Source organism: Equus quagga, chromosome 20 (assembly GCF_021613505.1).
Source record: "Equus quagga isolate Etosha38 chromosome 20, UCLA_HA_Equagga_1.0, whole genome shotgun sequence".
NCBI classification, from domain to species: domain Eukaryota; kingdom Metazoa; phylum Chordata; class Mammalia; order Perissodactyla; family Equidae; genus Equus; species Equus quagga.
The window spans coordinates 34,615,356-34,632,907 of record NC_060286.1 but is presented as its reverse complement, the minus strand read 5'-3'; the positions used below and the strand labels follow the sequence as shown (position 1 = coordinate 34,632,907).

Here is a 17,552-nt window from a genome sequence, read left to right as displayed (position 1 = left end):
CCACTAAAAATGACTGGTAGAATCTTGAAGCTTTTAAGGAGCTCAATTTGAAAACTAAGATTTATTAGACTTACTGTTTTTTGAGTTTCAACTGAAATTAACACAGGCAGATTTAGTTTCTAGTTTATAAAAATTGACTATTCAAAATGAATTACCAAAAAAAGCAGCCTTTTCTACGTTTCTAATATTTAAGAATAGAAAACTGTGAATTTACTTACACTAAGCATCAAACTTTAAGAAAACTGACTTTACTGGAAGAAGTAGTTTTCTTGACCATTTAACATTTACAAAATAGTCAGTATATTAAATTATTTAGATTGGTCTCTGGGTAGTTCTTACAGAATGCACTGTCACACCTCTGGCTGCCCATAGCCTTTCTGACTTCAGTAGCATGCACCGAAGGAAGAAGTCTAACATGCTGTATTTTCCTAGGTAGGGAGGTAAATTTCAGATAGGAAATTTGCTTGTGTGAGTATATGAATTGATTGAACGTACTGCTTTTGCATAATATCTAATTAGTAGAAAGTTTCCCAGTCTTGAATACTATAGGTAGATAATTCTATGCTTAGTTAAATAAATTTTTCATATATAGTGGAAAAAGATTGAAGAAAACCACAAGTGTTAACAGTGATTTTCTTAAATTTGAATTCCTAAGGTTATGCTGTGTCAGTAACAGAGATGAAAATAAATTCCAAGAATCTTAACACTGTTCTGTTTTCCAGCAGGTTTTGTGTGATAGTGTGTGCATTTAACTCAGTTTGTTAAAACACTTCATCCTTCCTTACGAGGCTAGATTAACTCCCTCTTGGTTGGTTTCCTAACAGTTCCAATAATAGATTTTAAATTATGCTTTATCCTAAACTATTCTCTCTTTTATTTTTTTTTTTAAGATTTTATTTTTTCCTTTTTCTCCCCAAAGCCCCCCACTACATAGTTGTATATTCTTCATTGTGGGTCCTTCTAGTTGTGGCATGCGGGACGCCACCTCAGCGTGGCTTGATGAGCAGTGCCATGTCCAGGCCCAAGATTCGAACCAACGAAACACTGGGCCGTCTGCAGTGGAGCTCGCGAACTCAACCAGTCGGCCACGGGGCCAGCCCCAACTATTCTCTCTTTTAGTCAGATAAATTTTTTCTATGTGGATGCTGTAAAGATGTGGAAGTATTCCTGTTAGCCCTGTCCTCTCTTAGAGCGTCTTCTCCTTGCTGCCGGCATATATCTCCTGCTTGCAGCTCTTGAGAGATAAGGTTCCATGGTTTAGAATTTATTCTGTAATTGCTAAAATTATCTCTTACCGGGACTGCCCTGTCTATTTAAGTTCTAATATTAGGTGACAGCATAATTCAAATTTAACTATTTGTTTACATTTTCTGAAGTTTTTATTGTGAATTTGATGGCATGTCATTATTTGCAAATAAAAGCAGTTGTCAGTAGCTTGCTTTTTTTTTTTACTGTACAATCTGAGACACATTTGAAAAAATGAGTAAAATTATTTTTGTTTCTTATCAAGAAATGGATGAAAAGAGGCTGCTGGATCCAGGCTTGCAAGTTGGTAAAGGCCTCTGGGGTCATACTCTGAAGAACCAGCAGATGGAATGCCTGAGTGACTGAAGAAAATGGGTGCTAATGCATCTAACTATCCTCATTCATGTTCCCCGAGGGTAGGGGGAAATTCTCAAGCCCAACAGACTTTCATAGGTAACTGTTTCACTTTTTTGTAACTTCATTTTCTTTTATGAATGTACATAGAACTGTGTTTTCAGTAGTCTTTTTGGATGAAAAAAAGAATTGAGCTGTGAAAAAGTTATTATAGATAATAACTCTGCAGTATCCAGATTTTTTCCCCAACAAATGTAAATCTGGTTTAGATGATTTTTATCCTAACCAAGCTGCTATAACACAATTGCTCTTATCTTTGGTTGTCTTAACCATAATTGCCAATTATCCTGGGAAAGCTAGCAATCACCATTGGTGTGAAAATAGTGCAATACATGTATCTTGTGTCCTGGTCCACTTATCTTCCCCATATAAATGTAACCTTGGTGTAGTTAAGAAGAAAAAAAGGAAACATTTCACAATTATATACAAGTAATATTCTTAATTTACAAATCTGCCTCTTATTTCCTAAAAACCCATAATTAAGATCTATGATATCTGGTTCTTGATAGCCAGAGAACTAAAAGCGTTTTTTTAAATTAAGAATAATCTGCTTGGTTTGTCCATATTCCTTATTTAATATAAAAATGAGTTATTTGAACTTTTTATCTTCCTTTATAAAAACAAAAGTCTGTTTTATTTGAATGGTTTAGGAATGTTTGTAAAAAATTTTAGCATGAAATATGTGTTAAAGTGAATGTTGAAAGTGAACATTTGTTTAATTTCCTTCTTAGGGACATCATCCTATTCTCAACAAGGCTATGGTTGTGAATCAAAATTATATAGCCTTGACCATGGCCATGAGAAACCACAAGACAAAAAAAAGAGAACCTCTGGCCTTGCCACCCTCAAAAAGAAGTTTATTAAGCGTCGAAAATCTAATAGGTCTGCTGATCATGCCAAGCAGATGCGAGAACTCCTCTCTGGGTGGGATGTTAGAGATGTCAATGCATTAGTGGAAGAATATGAGGGAACTTCAGCCTTAAAGGAGCTTTCTCTACAAGCCAGTTTGGCTAGACCAGAAGCCCGGACATTGCAGAAAGATATGGCCGATCTTTATGAGTACAAGTATTGTACTGATGTGGACTTAATATTTCAAGAAACTTGTTTTCCTGTTCATCGAGCCATTTTGGCGGCAAGGTGTCCTTTTTTTAAAACACTGCTTTCTTCCTCACCCGAGTATGGGGCAGAGATTGTAATGGACATCAATACAGCTGGTATAGATATGCCCATGTTTTCTGCTTTGTTACACTACCTTTATACAGGAGAGTTTGGAATGGAGGACTCAAGGTTTCAAAATGTTGACATCCTCGTTCAGCTCAGTGAAGAATTTGGAACACCAAATTCCCTTGATGTAGATATGCGTGGACTTTTTGATTACATGTGTTATTATGATGTCGTCCTTAGTTTTTCTTCAGACTCGGAACTGGTTGAAGCTTTTGGTGGAAATCAGAACTGTTTAGATGAAGAGCTGAAAGCTCACAAGGCTATTATTTCAGCACGGTCCCCATTTTTTCGAAATTTATTACAAAGGAGGATACGGACTGGTGAAGAAATCACAGACCGAACTTTGAGGACTCCCACAAGAATTATATTAGATGAGTCCATTATACCAAAAAAATATGCGAAAGTTATATTACACTGTATGTATACTGATGTGGTGGACCTCTCTGTTTTGCACTGTAGCCCCTCTGTGGGGAGTCTCAGTGAAGTGCAGGCTCTTGTCGCGGGGAAGCCAAACATGACCAGGGCAGAAGAAGCCATGGAACTGTACCACATAGCACTGTTCTTGGAATTTAACATGCTTGCACAAGGTATGAAATTCTGAGTTTTAATTTTGATTTCTGGAATTACGTATTTGTCTTCCAAGTTTAAAACACAGCCAATACAATCCATGATTTTAGTGTTTGGGATGTGACAGGGTCAGTTTTTTCAAATCTATACTTATGACATCTGAGACAGTTGAAAGTTAGTGTTACTGTGGCTCTTCACTTAGTATTAAAGCCAAGCATTCAAAACTAGTGACTAAGAGCAATAGATGAAACTTGAGACTCCTTCCCTAAGGTAAGATGATAGATGTGGAAATGTATAATTAGCCGCCTACCACCCACCTACGCGCTGTCTGCACCGACCTTTGAACTGGCCACATTTCCCACATTTCAAGGTTCCTCTTGATCTAGGACTCCTTGGATAACTTAGATTCTCATATTTACACTCAGTGCTTCATTGATGCTTAAATGTTTAGAATAGGAATGGAAGTTCGTTACAAAAGTGAATAGTCAACATTTGGATACAGATTTATTTGAATCGACTTGGGCAGGGTTTCTGATTTAAATTTTAAAATATTCTGTATCTTCTTTTCAACCTCAACTTGTACATCAAGCAACAGCCTACAACATTTAAGGCACAGTTACTGTTAGCCTCATGTGCTGCCTTCATTTAATTTAAACTAACATTTTTAAGTTAGGATGGCAGAGTTTTTGTGTTATAGGCAAATGAATACATGAAAGTTACGTTAAAAGAATTATATATCTGTTGGTAAACATTAGAATCTTACCATTTGAGAGCTTCAAAGAGACCTTCTGTGGGAGAGCACAGGGAATTTGCTGTCTTGACAGAATGCATTCTTAGCTTTCTGTGGCCTTGTATTAAAAGAAAACAAGCTATATGACGTGAAATTACTTGAGAAATTTAGCTAATGAGTATTTACTAAAAGAACATTAGAAGTTTCCAATTAGAAGAGAATGTTAATGGTTTGAGTAAAAGACATGAATTTAAATAAGGAAAGCTAAGCATGTTTTTATAACTTGAAAATAGTGTATATTGTATGGCTACATCAACAAATTAATAGGACTTTGAGAGATAAAAATAGAAGCCCCAATTAAATAACAAAATCGGTAATAAAATGGGAGGAATTATACAGGAGAAGGCATTGATAAACATGAGTGGCAAAAGTTGAGATTTCTATTACATAAATAATTTTTTTAAATCTTATTTTACCATTATCTTTTCAATAATAGTACTAATTTTATCACAATCAAAATGCCATTAAAATATTTTATTAGTTTAAAATAAGAATCATTATGTTAATAATAGTAGACTATTTAGATGTCACACTACAATAAAATATGTTATCAAAAATAACCTAGTAGCTTGACCTACCATTCTTTTATTCTGTAAAACCCAGTTTGTCAGAAAATGCCTCTAGAGAAAACTCTGAAGGTTGCAACATTACCAAAAAGGTATAATAATCTCTATTTTCTCAAATTGGTTTTATTTTTTGGCATGTTTAAATAATAAGAAACCAAAGTGTCTTATATGTACTTTGCTATTTTAAAAAGTGAGAAAGTATGTCTTAATATAGTTTTTTGTTGCTTGTTGTTTTAAGTTTTGAATGAAGAGTAGAATTGTGAACCAGCTGTTGGTTCTTAGGTAATACTTTATCTAGAGTTCTTTTATGTTAAGTGAGCTAATTTGTTTTTTTAATTGTTTAGGTAGAAATTGTATTTTTCTCAGTATATTTAAAGATAGAAATGTACAACACTCCTTGTATTACCTTGGTTAATTTAAAAAAAAAAACAAAAATATTCCCTTAAATTTGGATGTACATGGCTCTCTGTTTCCTTTCATTATTCAAAATACAGAGTTTGGGTTATTTGCTTTTCTGGTTTTTGCACTCTGTGTAGGCCTTACCTTTCCCCCATACTCAAGATACTGTTTTATTAGGGTTTACAACAGACCACACCCTCAACCTAATTTTTACTTCGTTTGCGTGGGAAGGAGAATATTTGGTCACTTGGGCAGGGATTTTATACCATAAAGCTTAGGAGCTCAGGCTCTGCAACCAGAAAAACTGGATTTGAATGCTTCACTACCATGTTTTAACTTGTTTGACCTCAAAGCAAATCACCTCTCTAAGCCCCTGTTTTCTCGTTTGTAAAATAAGAATAGTAACTCTGTAAGGTGGGCTTAGGAGGGTTAAAAGGAATGCTATATGTTAAGTGATCTGAATAGCACCCAGTACACAGGAAGCATTCAATAAATATTGGCTGCTAAATAATAATCATCACAACATCCTTCGTTCACTACCACATTCTTTTCTAAAACTAACTTTTTTAAATTAAAAAAAAATTTATAATTATATTGATTAAACCCAATACTAAGCATATTTTACAGATTTTTACTAGGTAATTATTGATTTTAAGATTTTCTTCTAATTTTATCACTGGTGAGTTGGTGCATGCCACTTATCAAACTATTCTAAGTTCTGGCTATTTATCGCTCTCCACCCTGTTTTTCTCAGCACGAGTTCTGCAAGCAGATTAAGGCTATGATACTCTGAGGCATCTATGTGTGTAATGAATTACCCTCTCTCCTGTGCATCCAGCATGGTACTAGTTATGTACCATTTTGGAGAGAATTAAGAAAATAGTTACCAAAATCACTTGCTGTGTTTTGTGATTCAGACAGGGACTCCCAATTAAGAAAACCCATGAGACTAACCTGTTGGGCAACCATATTGCTCTCATCTTTGTGTCCCCAATGCCTGGGACATAGTAGGCACTCAGTAAATGTTTTTAAATTAACGACTATTACTTTTATTCCAAATTAGATTTAACTTTGGCAGTTAAAGTCCAGTTTTAAGGGAGGTAAATTATATCAAGGGAGCCTGAGACCTTGAGACTAGATACTAGATACGCCCTTTGAGATGGAGAGGTGATTTAGTAGTTTGAAGAGCATCATAAAAAAAGAAGCAATATAGGCAGACAGCCAGAGTGGTTTGGCAGGTGGAGAAAAGGGAGGATTCCTGGCCCTCACTGAGATTCGTTCTATTCAGACAAGTAGGCAGTCACTATTAGGAAGGTTAATTAACAGGTAATGGGGCCTCAACTTACTGGCTTGGCATTTTAAGACTAGATTTAACTTCACTTGATTTCCTACGTAGCAGATTGAACATAGCTTTATTTCTATTCCTCCAAAGCCTTACTGTTACAACTAAAATATACAACTATGTGCTGGGGGGATTTGGGGAGAAAAAGGAAAAAAAAAAAAAGAAGATTGGCAACAGTTGTTAGCTCAGGTGCCAATCTTTAAAAAAAAAAAAAAGCCTTAATATTTTAGTAAAAGAATAAAACAAGTGTAAACCCTCAAGTACAAAGATACGTGAGAAGAAGACAACAGTGGAAAAAAAGGATATTGAAATGTTTGAAAGCTGGAAAGCACATAAAAGAACTGATAACTGGCTTATCAGAGAGCAGAGGTCTGTAACTGTAGAGCCTGTAGAGGGGGCTGCTGGCAATTCACAGAGGATAAAGTACTCTGGAAAGAAGGGGTAAGCATGGTAAGAACTGAAACAGAGATTTGACTTGAAGTCTGAATACTGAATGGGTGCACCCCTTCCCCACCCTGGCATTTAACTTTATATACAGTGTTAGAAAGGGAGGGGTTTTGTTTTACTCTGTATCGTGAGCTGGTTTTCTCAGTACCCTCTATTAAACAATCCATTTTCCCCCTGATTTGTGCCACCTTATATTAAGTTCCCATGTATATATGGGTCAGTACTTTTTCATTTTGTTTCAATGGTCCATTTGTCTGTTCTGGCATCACTATCCCTTGTAGCCAGGTGGCAGATCCTGACCCTCTCCTCCAATTCCCTTCTCAATAACCCCCTACCCACCCAAACACAGGAGACCTGAGATTTATTTACTGAAGAAATTGAGCTAGAGCGATTACAGATCTGGAAATGGCTACAAAGAGAAGCGGGGGAAGGGGTTGAGGGTAAGGCACAAGGTTGAAATCTGGGATTATGTGAAAGCCTACAAACTAAATGGTGAAATCACTCCCTTTCCTTCCCCTGCTCTAGTCCAAGCCAGACAGATGCAAAACAGTAACTTGGAGCTTTAGAAATGAACATCCCGAGAGCCTATAGCCCTGTAGATACTGGTGTTCTGGAGTTCCATATGAAGTTATGCTCAGGAGTTACATGATGAAAGAGCCAGTTTGCCTTCCAGTTGTTCTACCAAGAAGCCTTCTTATGCTGCAGAGCTCCCAAACAGTTGTTTACTGCCTCACTCTTACATATGAAAACCCATCTAAGGTGCACTGGACATTTGAGGAAAGCTTCCAAATTGAGACAGAGATCAGAACAAAAAAGAACAAAGTTCTAGAAGAAACAGGCAGTGAAGGAAGCAGAAGAAAACTTCAGTAGAATCAAAATATCCTTATATAAAAGAACATTTTATTGAATCAATGAGACAAAAATAAGATGCTATAAAAGTAAAAATAGGAGTTCTTGAAAATAAGGTAGCGGAAATGAAAGATGTAATAGAAGAAAAATGTAATTGAAAGGTAAAATTGAAGAAATCTAGAAAGTAAAATAACAGAGATGGACAACAGTGGAGACAAATAAGAAAAACTATGCTATTCATCCAGAAGGTGTAAGATCTTAAATAGTAGTTTTAGAAGCATATACCAGAGAAAATGGAAGAGAAGACAGTATCTAAGGAGTAACATAAATTTTGCCAAAACTGAAGGAATTTCTATATTGAAAAGTTTCATCCCTTTTGCTAGGGAACACTAGGGAAAAAGATTCTAAAATGTTGCAGAGAGGAAAAAACTTCATACAAAGAATTAGGAATCAGACTGGTATTGAACTCTTTTAATAGCAACAACTGAATACTATAGTACACTGGTGTAGTGCCTTCAAAAAGCCGATGGAAAGTGATTTTAAACACAAAATTTTGTACTGTCAATCACGTGTAAGCCTAAATAAAGGCATTTTTCAGTCTTGCCTCAAAAAACTTACCTCCCCTGCACCCCCACTCAGGAAGTTACTGAGGATATGTTCCCCTAAACGATGAAGTAAACCAATAACAGCCCTGTGTGAGGCACAGAAAATGAGGTCCAACACTGGAAAGAAAGGGAAAGGCTAGTTACTACCTGTGTAGTAGATCTCGTGGGCATCCATGTAGCCTGGACTAGGAGGGTGAAAGGCTCCAGGAAGTAGATATCTAGAAGTAATCAATTACTGGAATATGTGAACATTAATTGACAAGTGACATTGAAAGAGATCTTATGGATCTTTTGGTGCCTGAAACAAGTGGGAAAAGAGGAAATTTATATTTCCAAGAAAAATTTTAAATTACACGTGGAAGAAAATATAATGCTGGTACACAGCTTGGCTCAGCAGTAAGCAGTATTTAGATAGTCATCATAATATGAACACTGAATATTGATTTAATAAAAATTACAATATAGAGAGGTAAATACTAGAAGAAACAGCTAAAGAATTGAGAGTAGTTGCCTCTGGGGAGTAGGACTGGGAGTGGAAAAAAGATAGGGTGGGGGGTTTTGTTTTTAAGGGAAGCTTTTTATTACTACTAGTAATTACCACTGCTACAACACTTCGAAATAATGAACATATATACTGCTTTGATTACAAAATTAATTTTTTAAAATTGTGACATCAGTGCTCAGAAGAACCGGAGACACCTAGATAGGCTACAATCTTAAAGAACTGGGGAGTTTATCATATCTATCAGGAATGTTAATGAATGAGATCATGCTTATAATTTTAGTTTTACAAAAGGCTTTTACTTTCTCTCATTTGGTCATCTTGACAACCTATGGGTATCGTGGGGCTCAGATATTAATAACTAGCCTTTTCCCAAGCTTGTAAGTGGTGAAGTTGTGACTTGTACAAGCTCTTCTGACCCTAAGCCCAGGAATTTGGGCATGATGAGAGAGGGGAGCAGTATGAAAACCAGTTTCTAGGGATGAGGGCAGGAGGCCCCTGTGGCCTAATTGTAGGAACGTAACAGCAGACTAGTGATTGAAGCATCAACTCAGAGGAGCCTCAGCTCTGAGCCTGATCTGTGCTGAATCACTTGGTGTGAAGCTAAGCACGTACCTAAGGGAAATGTGGGCCCAGCTAGGAGGTTTAAAAACTGTGGGGCAGGGGCTGGGTGGATCACCACTCAGACTTTGCTTCAGAGCGCTTAGCCAAAAGCCAGAGGGCTTTGTACTGAGCAGGCCATTCTTTCCTGAATAGATGAGTGTTCCTGTGTCAGTTATTTGACTTTTTTGGCTGCCTAATATAAAGACCTTCTTCCTAGTTTTGGGAAATTCTTCGCTGTGTAGGTCTTGATAGAAGACAGAGCCCACTTCCCAGTGTAAAAACTAAGAGATGGGGTACTTACTTTCTTAGCCTTCTCTGTGATTAGGGCTTAAGCACATGAGCTAGGCTTTTTCAATCACGAGCTGATGGCAGGAGAAGTGGGGACTGTAGAGAATTCTTTCTGTAAGCAGGGTGGGAGCAGCAACATCTCATGGAAAAGAAGAGCAGTCAGCAGCAGCAGTACCAATGATGGCATTCACTGTCCAGGCACAGAGCACGATCTGGTGGCCTGTGTCCCGGGGCAGCACAGGGCGCTCTCTGGGCCATTTCTGTGATGTAGCCCTCACTCTGCAGCCTGCCTTTGTTCTTGGTTGTTTTCCAAGCCTGGTCTCCAGCTTTCCAGTGACTCTTGGCTAACAGTATCTTTTCAAATAAATCCCTTTTCTGTTTAAGATAACTAGAGTTGTTTTCTGTGGTTGCAGCTTTAGAAGCCTTATTGATAACAGTACATATATTAAAATGACTAGTATATAAAATCCCAAAATAGATGACTAGATTGGAAGAGTCTCAAAAGAATGACGTGTTTGATCACTGACTTTTCACAATGACCTTAGCACACACTGCATGAACAGCTCTGAAAATGTGAGAACAACACAGAATATACTATTGATTTAACATAAATTTTTGAGTAGAACTCTGCTCTTTAGAAGAACCATGGGTTTTCTCATGAACTTTTTTCTTTTAAAGATTTTATTTTTCCTTTTTCTCCCCAAAGCCCCCCAGAACATAGTTGTGTATTTTCAGTTGTGGCTCCTTCTAGCTGTGGCATGTGGGACACCGCCTCAGCATGACTTGACGAGCGGTGCCGCGTCCGTGCCCAGGATCTGAAACGGCGAAGCCCTGGGCCCCCGAAGTGGAGCGCACAAACTTAACCACTCGGCCACGGGGCCGGCCCCTCGAACTTTTTTTTTTTTTTGAGGAAGATTAGCCCTCAGTTAACTACTGCCAGTCCTCCTCTTGTTGCTGAGGAATACTGGCCCTGAGCTAACATCCATGCCCATCTTCCTCTACTTTATATGTGGGACACCTACCACAGCATGGCGTGCCAAGCGGTGCCGTGTCCGCACCTGGGATCCGAACCTGCGAACCCCAGGCCACCAAATCAGAATGTGTGAATTTAACTGCTGTGCCACCCGGCTGGCCCTTCTCACGAACTTTAACAACTACGAGCTTACTATAAGAATTTATTTTTCCTTGTCATAAATACTGTTGACCTCAGAACAGAATAGCCCAGAATTAGCACCAACGAGAACATGCATATTCCAGTGCAGAACATTTACAGTAGTACACTTTAAACTGAAGATTTTATCTTTTCATCTTGATCAAAAATGTATGTTTCAGTGTTTGGAATACAAAATTTATTTATAACTTTAGTTCCAAAATGGACTGTGTAATGCATTTCCCATATTTTTAGTCATAATGCTTGTGATTATATTTTATTGAATTAAAAATCTAACAGAGAAACAACTGAAAGCAGTGACCTAATTTTTTCCCTTAGCAACTTGGTGAGATTCCAAGAGTGTGTGACTTGAAACAAATGCAAAATAGCAAAGACTAAGTGTCCTGGCTCACTAATCCATCCTCCCTCTTTCTGTCCTCTCCATTGTCCCTGTGTTGACACTCTTCCTTCTGTCTCAGTTCACTTGAGCAGGCACTTCGTTTTACTTCTGTCTGCAGTTGTTTCCTCTTCAGCAGATGGGTCTGAATATACTTCCTAGAGAATAATGGAGCTAAGTTAGAGACTATTATCAACAGTTCAGGGGAGTAAATGTAGGTTTCAGTTAAACATCCAGCATAGATGAAGAATTCATCTCAGTTTCAGTAATAGCAGTTCAAATGACTCTCCAGTTATACATCTCTAATCATGATGTAACTTATAACTTAACCCTTAAAAAATTTTTACTCGGGGCTGGCTCCGTGGCCGAGTGGTTAAGTTCGTGCACTCCGCTGCGGCAGCCCAGGGTTCGGATCCTGTGTGCGGACATGGCACCGCTCATCAGGCCGCGTTGAGGCGGCGTGCCACATCCCACAACTGGATGGACCTGCAACTAAGATATACAGCTATGTACGGAGGTTGGGGAGATAAAGCAGGAAAAAAAAATTTTTTTACTCAAAATTATGAATAGGGTTGTAAAGTGTAATATTTAATGGCGTATTTTATTTTAGAATGTAAGCCGTGTTTCATATGGACTGCAAACTCTCCACTTCTGACCCTCTGCTCACACTTTTGTTTTGTCTTGGAATGTCTTTGCCTTTGATCACTAAATGTCCAAATTCTACCCTGCCCTTTAAGACCAAACTCCCATGCTACTTCCCTTGTTTTGTCTTAGGCATTCCAAGTTAGAAGTATTTCCTACTTCCTGCAAACTTCTAAAAGACTTCATTTTTATTTTAGGTTTTTACATTTTCTCATTTCTTTTGGAATTACCTATGGACGTGTCTCATTTCCTCTATCAACTGGTGTATTATATACTCCCTAAAGACAAGATCAAAATCCTGGTCATCTTTGAATCACCCTAAGAACCTAGCACAATATTTTTTGCTCTTAGTAGACTCAGTTGCATATTTTGAATCATCTTTAATACCTATGAAAACTGAGTAACTTTTTCTTTTTAAAAAAAGGAGGGGAAGTGTAATACTTGTTTAACCTCAGAAGTTGCAAATAAAATGAAAACACCAAACCTCAATCTATGAAATAAATATGAAGTAGTATTTATAAAAGCAAGTTTAGATGTGGTCTGAATGGTGTATAACTCTCTACCATTAAACACGGTTTTAAGTTAAATTTTCAATAAAATTGTGTTATCAACTCCTTATTTGTTAGTCCATTGATATAAAATAGAATTTCTACTCAATTGAATTGAATTTAAAATGTTCAAATGAATTTAAAATATTCCTGGAAATCAGTCAAGGCTATTAATCTTTTGAAGCCAAAAAAAGTTTACTTGAAGGGCAATCCTTTTGCACTATTATAATTTAGATCAAAGAACTAGTTATGTCTCAAAAATTTTAGCAATAAAAGTGCATTCACAGAAATAGTACAAATATAACTCAGAATGTAAACTAATGGGAAAATTTGTATTCTAAATTAGGCATCTTTTTATTTCTTTTTTGTGCTAATTTATTAAGGAAAAATAAAATTCTAAGGAGTTGCCATTGTTTCTGGTCTATTGAAAATGGAGTATTTATTCATCCTTATTTGTATACTTAAAAGATAATGAGTATAAATTAATATTATGGCTTGTTATATGACTTTTTGAATGTAAATGTGTATCAGATACTTTGTAGCCATAGCAAGAAGTGTAATTCCAGTACTTACAGTTCATTTGAGTCAGTCTATTGAGTGTCTTCTATTTCTTTTCATTTAAAATTATGTGGAATTTAACTAGAAGCCTTCTCTCAACAATAAGCAAAATCTTTTCTCTGTGATACTGAAATTGCAACGATGCCACAGTGGAAGGAAACAATGAAAGAGAGGAAGACTTGTTTGTTTTGTTTTGGGTTTGGTTTTTTCCTCAGTCCAAGTGTGTGTTTGTTATAGTCAAGGTCTGAGCAATTGGATTTAATTTGAACTTTACAGACATTAATATAATCAAATAAAAGATGAAATGTTATAGGTCAGTATGGAGATGAACACAAAACTTTAAACAACTTAGTACTACTCTGGAGTAAGAAAGAGCTAAAGATTTATATTATAAGAGTTTATTGAACTCGAGTCATCATGAGGATGGCAGAGAGAGCATTTCATCAGTGCTGCCCAATGCAACGTGTTCTGAAATACAGAAAGATTGTAAACTGATGGTATCGTATTTTGTCTTGAAATTGAGATATCTGTTCTTCGTTATGCTTTGCTTCTATCACCATTTATATATAACTTTTAAAGCAAAACAGAATAATTACATCAATTGATCAGAACTGTTTATGTCGGTAGGCCTAAAATAAGACACATATCTTTTTTAAATATCTTAAAAATGAATTTTTAAGTGTTCAGGTTAGCATTTATTGAACACCATTGCTATGCAAAGTGTGGTAGCAGGGAGAAGACAATTAAAATGAACAGTTTTTTTTTTAAAGATTTTATTTTTTCCTTTTTCTCCCCAAAGCCCCCCAGTACATAGTTGTATATTCTTCGTTGTGGGTCCTTCTAGTTGTGGCATGTGGGACACTGCCTCAGCGTGGCTCAATGAGCAGTGCCATGTCCGCACCCAGGATTCAAACCGACGAAACACTGGGCCGCCTGCAGCAGAGCGCGCAAACTTAACCGCTCGGCCACGGGGCCAGCCCCTAAAATGAACAGTTTTTGAATGCCACCATGTACCTAGCTTCAGGACAAGCTCTCCATATACATTGTTTCATTTCATTCTCACAACAATCCTGTGAAACTTGGTGAATGGGTTTCCTATTTCTGCAGAGAGGTTCAGAGGTAAATAACAGTGCCCAAATTTAATGGTATTTTATAAATATGAAGTCTGAGGTCAGATCTGTGTTCTAATCCTGGCTGTGCCGTGTGCTAACCATATAATTTCTGTCTGACTTCCTCATCTTAAGCTCATTCCTTCTTCGTAGAAGTGCACACAGCACATACTATGCCTGTTAAGCCGGGGTCACCTTAAAAATGTTTTAAAAACTGAATTGCATTAACGCTTTAGAAAATTTTTAAAGATAAGAATTGAGTTATTATCCCTACACATCATTTGGCAACTTGGTTCTAAGTTTCCAAAGTCTTAAAAACATTACTAGATTCAGACTTTAAGACAGTGATACATTCAATATTAGATGGCAAAACAGGGCCATAAAAAAATGGTCCATAGAGCTTTCCCAGGGTGGTAGGCTGTTTGGTCTAAACTCTCACTCCACTGTACCTTGATTCAATTATAGTCCCTTTTTCCCTTAGAAACACTAAGAGAAATGGCCTAATGTATTGCCTTTTCCTAAAGCCCCAATTTATTTTTATTTTTCTGGCTCTACCATAGTTAAATTTGAACTACTCCTCTTATACCTTCTGTTGCCAAGGAATACAAAAATTAATACAATTCGAGATGCACTTTATTTGGCATGAGGAAAATAGGATTGGGGAGGGCATTAGTGATTGAGGAGGGAAAAGTGACAGAAGGAAGAACCTCTACATTGTACAAATATCCTGGCTTTTCGGAATCAGTATTGAAAGTAGAGTTGAAGTTTCTGCCTTAAGACCAAATACTCCTCTTATCTCCTAAAATATCCAGAGAAGAAGGACTCTGACCAGGTACAAGCATTCTGTCTACTTCTGGTTTTGGAAGTAGCTAGAAGAAACTATTCCAAGAATTACGATAGATGAGTAATGATATTATTAGCTATTACTATGTGCGAGACACTGGACTGAGCTCTTTTTGTGGAATACCTGACTTGATCTTTACAGTAACCCGTATGATAGCTACTCACGCTCTTCCCGTTGTAGAGATGAGGAAACAAGTACTTAGGTTGTTACTTCTCCAAGGCCACTTCTACCGATCAAAAGATGGACTTGAAACAAGAATTTACTGAGTACCTTCTCTACACTCAGCAGCTAAGCTTCCTATATACTGTGCACTTTAAAAGACTTCAGATAGTAAGTTTGGTAACGTTCCTAAATAAACCATCCTCTGTAACAACTCTAAGTTTGAATCAGTTTACTTTAAAAGTAGTTCATGCTCAGTGTTTGAAAAAGAATGAGTGATAGAGAAACACAGTCTAGTGTATTTTCACCCACTACCACTCCTTTTCCCACATCCTTATTGATGACATACTTTGAGCAGTTTGATAGGTTTCCTTACAGACCTTTATATGTGCATGAATGTGTGTGTTTCACATACATATCTTGTTCTGCTGTAGTATAAATAGCATCACACTATGCATTTTATTGTCTTGCTTTTTTCATAGTTAAACTTTGGAAAAATTTTTAAGTATAGACTTTTTAAATAACATTTTTAATAGCATTTTTTTGTTTCTAAATAGATGCGCTAATGGTTGGATTTCAGATAGTGCAAATGATACAAAAGATATTTAAGAACCCTTCAGTCTCACTTCTCAGTGATAAATACTGTTAACAAGAAGTACCTTTTTTTTTTTCTTTAAGGATTGGCACCAGGGCTAACAACTGTTGCCAATCTTTTTTTTCTTTGTTTTCCTGCTTTGTCTCCCCAAACCCCCCATGTACACAGTTGTATATCTTAGTTGCATGTCCTTCTAATTGTGGGATGTGGGACGCCACCTCAACGTGGCCTGACAAGCGGTGCCATGTCCACGCCCAGGATCCGAACCCTGGGCCGCCGCAGCGGAGCACGCGAACTTAACCACTCGGCCATGGAGCCGGCCCCAAGAAGTACCTTTTTATAAGTATCTCCTAAAGACTGGATCTTAGTTTGTAGTATATTTACAGAACTGCTAAAACATTTAGTGAATATAAACCAACTAGAAAGTGCTTGCCTCCAACCATTTTTTCATATATTTGGATGAATAGACATATCAGTTTGTATTATAAATTAACATGGGCTAGCTTCGCTAGTTTAGATATATTAAAAGACTTTGAGCTCTATTTTGATTTTTTTTTTTTAAAGATTGGCACCTGAGCGAACATCTGTTGCCAGTCTCCTCTTTTTCTATGTATTTATTTATTTATTCTTCTCCCCAAAGCCCCCCAGTACATAGTTATATATTCTAGTTGTAGGTCCTTCTGGTTATGCCATGTGGGATGCCGCCTCAGCATGGCCCGATCAGCAATGCTAGGTCTGAACCCAGGATCCTAACCGGTAAAACCCTCAGCCCCAAAGCAGAGCACATGAACTTAACAACTCGGTCACGGGGCCGGCCCTATTTTGATTCTTTTGATTAAAACATTTGTATTCCTCTTAGGCGTTGACATATCTATAAACCTTCTGATAAATACATTTCACGGTACTTCAAGTTGAAATATCTACACATCTGAAAGTAGTGCCAGAAAACAGAAAACACAGTTTGCACACATACATGCTGCTTTGTCTCAAACCGTATTTCTCTTCAACTGTAGTAGTTAGGCATTTTCCAAAGTGGTTTGGTTTTAATACTGAGTTTCCACTGTCAGTGTTCTTTCCTTATTGAAGTTTACATTGAAGAGCAATGCTGAATTTTGACACCAAATGCATTAAAGTATTTCTAGAAAATACATGGGCATCACATTGGTTTTCTAAACCAGTTGATAGCCAAGCTTGTATCTAATTATGAGAGGTTCAGAAAATTGTCCAAGCTAAACTATGTGATTAAAATTTTCTTTGTTATTTTATGCCTCATCTTAAATTCTAGATTGAGAGGCTAGCCCCCTAGCCAAGTGGTTAAGTTCGTGCACTCCACTTGGGCGGCCCAGGGTTTCACTGGTTTGGATCCTGGGTACAGACATGGCACCGCTCATCAGGACATGCTGAGGCGGCGTCCCACATAGCACAACCAGAAAGACCTACGACTAGAATATACAACTATGTACTGAGAGGCTTTGAGGAGGAGGAGGAGGAGAAGAAAAAAAAAAAACAAGGTTGGCAACAGATGTTAGCTCAGGTGCCAATCTTTAAAAAAAAGTAATTCTAGATTGATAGTTTTTTGTTTATAAGTATAAACAGTAGAAGTATTAAGTATCTGAAGTCTTCAGTGGTATGAACCCCACTCCTAAACTGCATTTTGATGTCAAGTGTTTAGAGGTACTAAGTTAAATAGAAGTGGATGGATATGATCT

General features: G+C 37.2%; 1 protein-coding gene across 2 annotated transcripts in view; it reads left to right on the top strand.

Moving 5' to 3' along the window:
* BTBD7 (BTB domain containing 7) overlaps window positions 1-17,552 on the top strand; it is an 88,425-nt gene that overhangs the window by 33,633 nt on the left and 37,240 nt on the right. For both annotated transcript variants that reach the window (XM_046647351.1, XM_046647350.1), the window contains exons 2-3: window positions 1,511-1,698; window positions 2,391-3,470. In XM_046647351.1, the coding sequence (XP_046503307.1) occupies window positions 1,617-1,698; window positions 2,391-3,470 (1,162 nt within the window). In that variant the 5' untranslated portion in view covers window positions 1,511-1,616. The remainder of the gene's footprint in view (window positions 1-1,510; window positions 1,699-2,390; window positions 3,471-17,552) is intronic.